The sequence below is a fragment of the Terrapene carolina genome, unplaced genomic scaffold (assembly GCF_002925995.2).
Source record: "Terrapene carolina triunguis isolate 2854851 unplaced genomic scaffold, T_m_triunguis-2.0 Scaffold20943, whole genome shotgun sequence".
Taxonomy (NCBI): Eukaryota; Metazoa; Chordata; order Testudines; family Emydidae; genus Terrapene; species Terrapene triunguis.
This window is the reverse complement of record NW_020685294.1, coordinates 7,399-9,474: the sequence shown is the minus strand read 5'-3', so window position 1 is coordinate 9,474 and position 2,076 is coordinate 7,399. Positions and strand designations below refer to the sequence as shown.

Below are 2,076 nucleotides of genomic sequence, written 5' to 3'. Positions count from 1 at the left end.
CAGCAGAGCTGAGTGTTTGTTCCTAGCTCTCCTGCTGAGTGAGCTTGGGCAAGCCACTTCCCGTCTCTGTGCCTCAGTTTCCCCAGCTGTAAAATGGGACTAATGAAACTGACCCCCTTTGGAAAACACGTTGAGATGTACCGATAAGAGCCAGGGGTTCTTAACATGTGGGATGCTGCACGTACGCAGTCCCTGCCCCAGAGACCTGACACTTTAAATAGACAAGACAGAGATTGGAAGGAAAGGGCATCTTATGAGTAGCCCCACTTTCAGGAGGGAAATTGAAGCACAGATAGGTGAAGCGACTTGCCCAAGGTCAGCCCTGGAATCTGTGGCAGAGCTGGCCACACTGAACCCAGGTGTCCCGAGGCCTGGCTCAGTGCCTTAGCCACAAGCCCATTCCACCGCTCCAAGAAGCATGAGACAGTGGAATGGGTGGGGCTGAGGATCAGCCTCCCCAGGGACGAGGTGGAAGCCCCTTTCCCCGCCACAGTGAAAAGTGGGGTGGAGCAAGGATCGAACTGGCCATGGGGGCTGACCCCGCCCCGGTGCAGGTCAGTGCTGATGTACACAGCCTGGGGTGCAGCCGCTCTGTGGTGTAATAGAGGACTCCAGGCTGATCAGTTCAGTACCTTTCACCAGCACTAAATTCCACCCACCCCTAAGCCAGCCCAGGAAATGACCCTGTTTTATCCCATGTTTCCCTGACAAGCTGGGGACCCAGTTAACCCTTCACTCACCTGCTCTTTGTACTTTTGGACCCCCAGGTTGTAAAGAAATGGAAGTGGCCGGAATTGCAGAGGAATCGGTCCAGTTACAGCCAGTGAAATTGCCGGAGCCTTGGGCAGAAATCACCTGGAAGGTTACACTAGACTCAGCACAGACGTATCGGATTGTAACATTTAATAAAAGTGAACCCCCTGACCATGGGGCATCCCCACATTTTATCAACAGAGTCACTTTCCACCCTGAAAATCTCTCATTGAAGATTGATCCAGTAAATAAGTCAGACAGTGGCCTCTATTCCTTGATAATTGACATTGGAGGAGGCCGTGAAGACATCATGAAGTTCCGTGTCTCTGTGTTTGGTGAGTAGCAAAGATCACATTTTTCCCTAGTGTGTGTCACTGACGGCAGCCGCCTTCCTCAGCATCTCTCACCAGGGTCTCTCCTTTCAGAGCGAGTCCGGCAGCCAAACCTCACGGTGCTCTCTGCCCACGCGGAGCTCGGCCAGTGCAACGTTACCCTGTCCTGCTCGGTGCCTGGCGCTGACAGAGTCACCTACAGCTGGTCCCGAGGCACGTCCCAGATCCCGTCTGACCGGGACCATCAGCTCCCTGGGCACCAATCCCTGCTGCACGTAGCGATTAATGCAAACAGCAGTGACGTCTTCTACCGATGTAACGCTAGTAACCGAGCCAGCTGGGATGCAGACACTGTAGCTGTCAAATCATTGTGCGACTCCCCAGTCACAGGTAAATATTCCTCAGCAGAATAAATGTGTGGATTTATTGTCTTCTGCAACTTAGCATTTGAGCTCTGGTGGCTAGTCTCATAGATTTCAGTGATACTGGTGTGTTTCCACTAGTGCAGATCTTGCTCTAGGCGGCAGGTTATATGGGCTCGTGGTGTCCGAGCACCAGGAATATTCAAGGCTGGGGGCTGTGCTCCACCAATATCTGGAGCTGTGTTTCTCCCCTGGCCCCACCTGGAGTGGGCACCAGCACCTGCCTCCACCCCTCCCCAGCCCCGGAGCGTCCCCGCCCCCCCGCCCAGTAGCGTAGCTGGGGTGGGAGCGGCTGCTCCCCTCTGTGCACATTTTCCAAAAGCGGCGCCTTTCCAGTTTCCAGGCAGCCAGCACTGGGCTCCGGACTCAGAGTCTGGAGCGGGGTTTTGCGTGTGGCCGCCGGCTGGCTCTGGGCTCCGCACCGCCCCCCCCCCGCATCCCTAGCCCTGCTCGCTAGCTCCGGGGCTGCAGGCAGCGTAGGCTGGTTGCCAGGCTCCCTGGGGATGAGGAGGAGGAGGCTCCCAAGCCGGGGTGGGCTCTGCCGGGAGGGGAAGGGGTGGCAGCGCAGC

At 56.4% G+C, this 2,076-nt stretch overlaps 1 protein-coding gene across 1 annotated transcript in view; it reads left to right on the top strand.

The window, feature by feature from the left end:
- Nucleotides 1–772: 772 nt before the first annotated feature.
- LOC112125378 (natural killer cell receptor 2B4-like) overlaps nucleotides 773–2,076 on the top strand; it is a gene marked incomplete at its 3' end in the record, with an annotated part of 7,546 nt that continues 6,242 nt past the window's right edge. Inside the window, exons 1-2 of the mRNA XM_026661990.1 lie at nucleotides 773–1,088; nucleotides 1,179–1,475. Of these exons, the coding sequence (XP_026517775.1) occupies nucleotides 779–1,088; nucleotides 1,179–1,475 (607 nt within the window). The remainder of the gene's footprint in view (nucleotides 1,089–1,178; nucleotides 1,476–2,076) is intronic.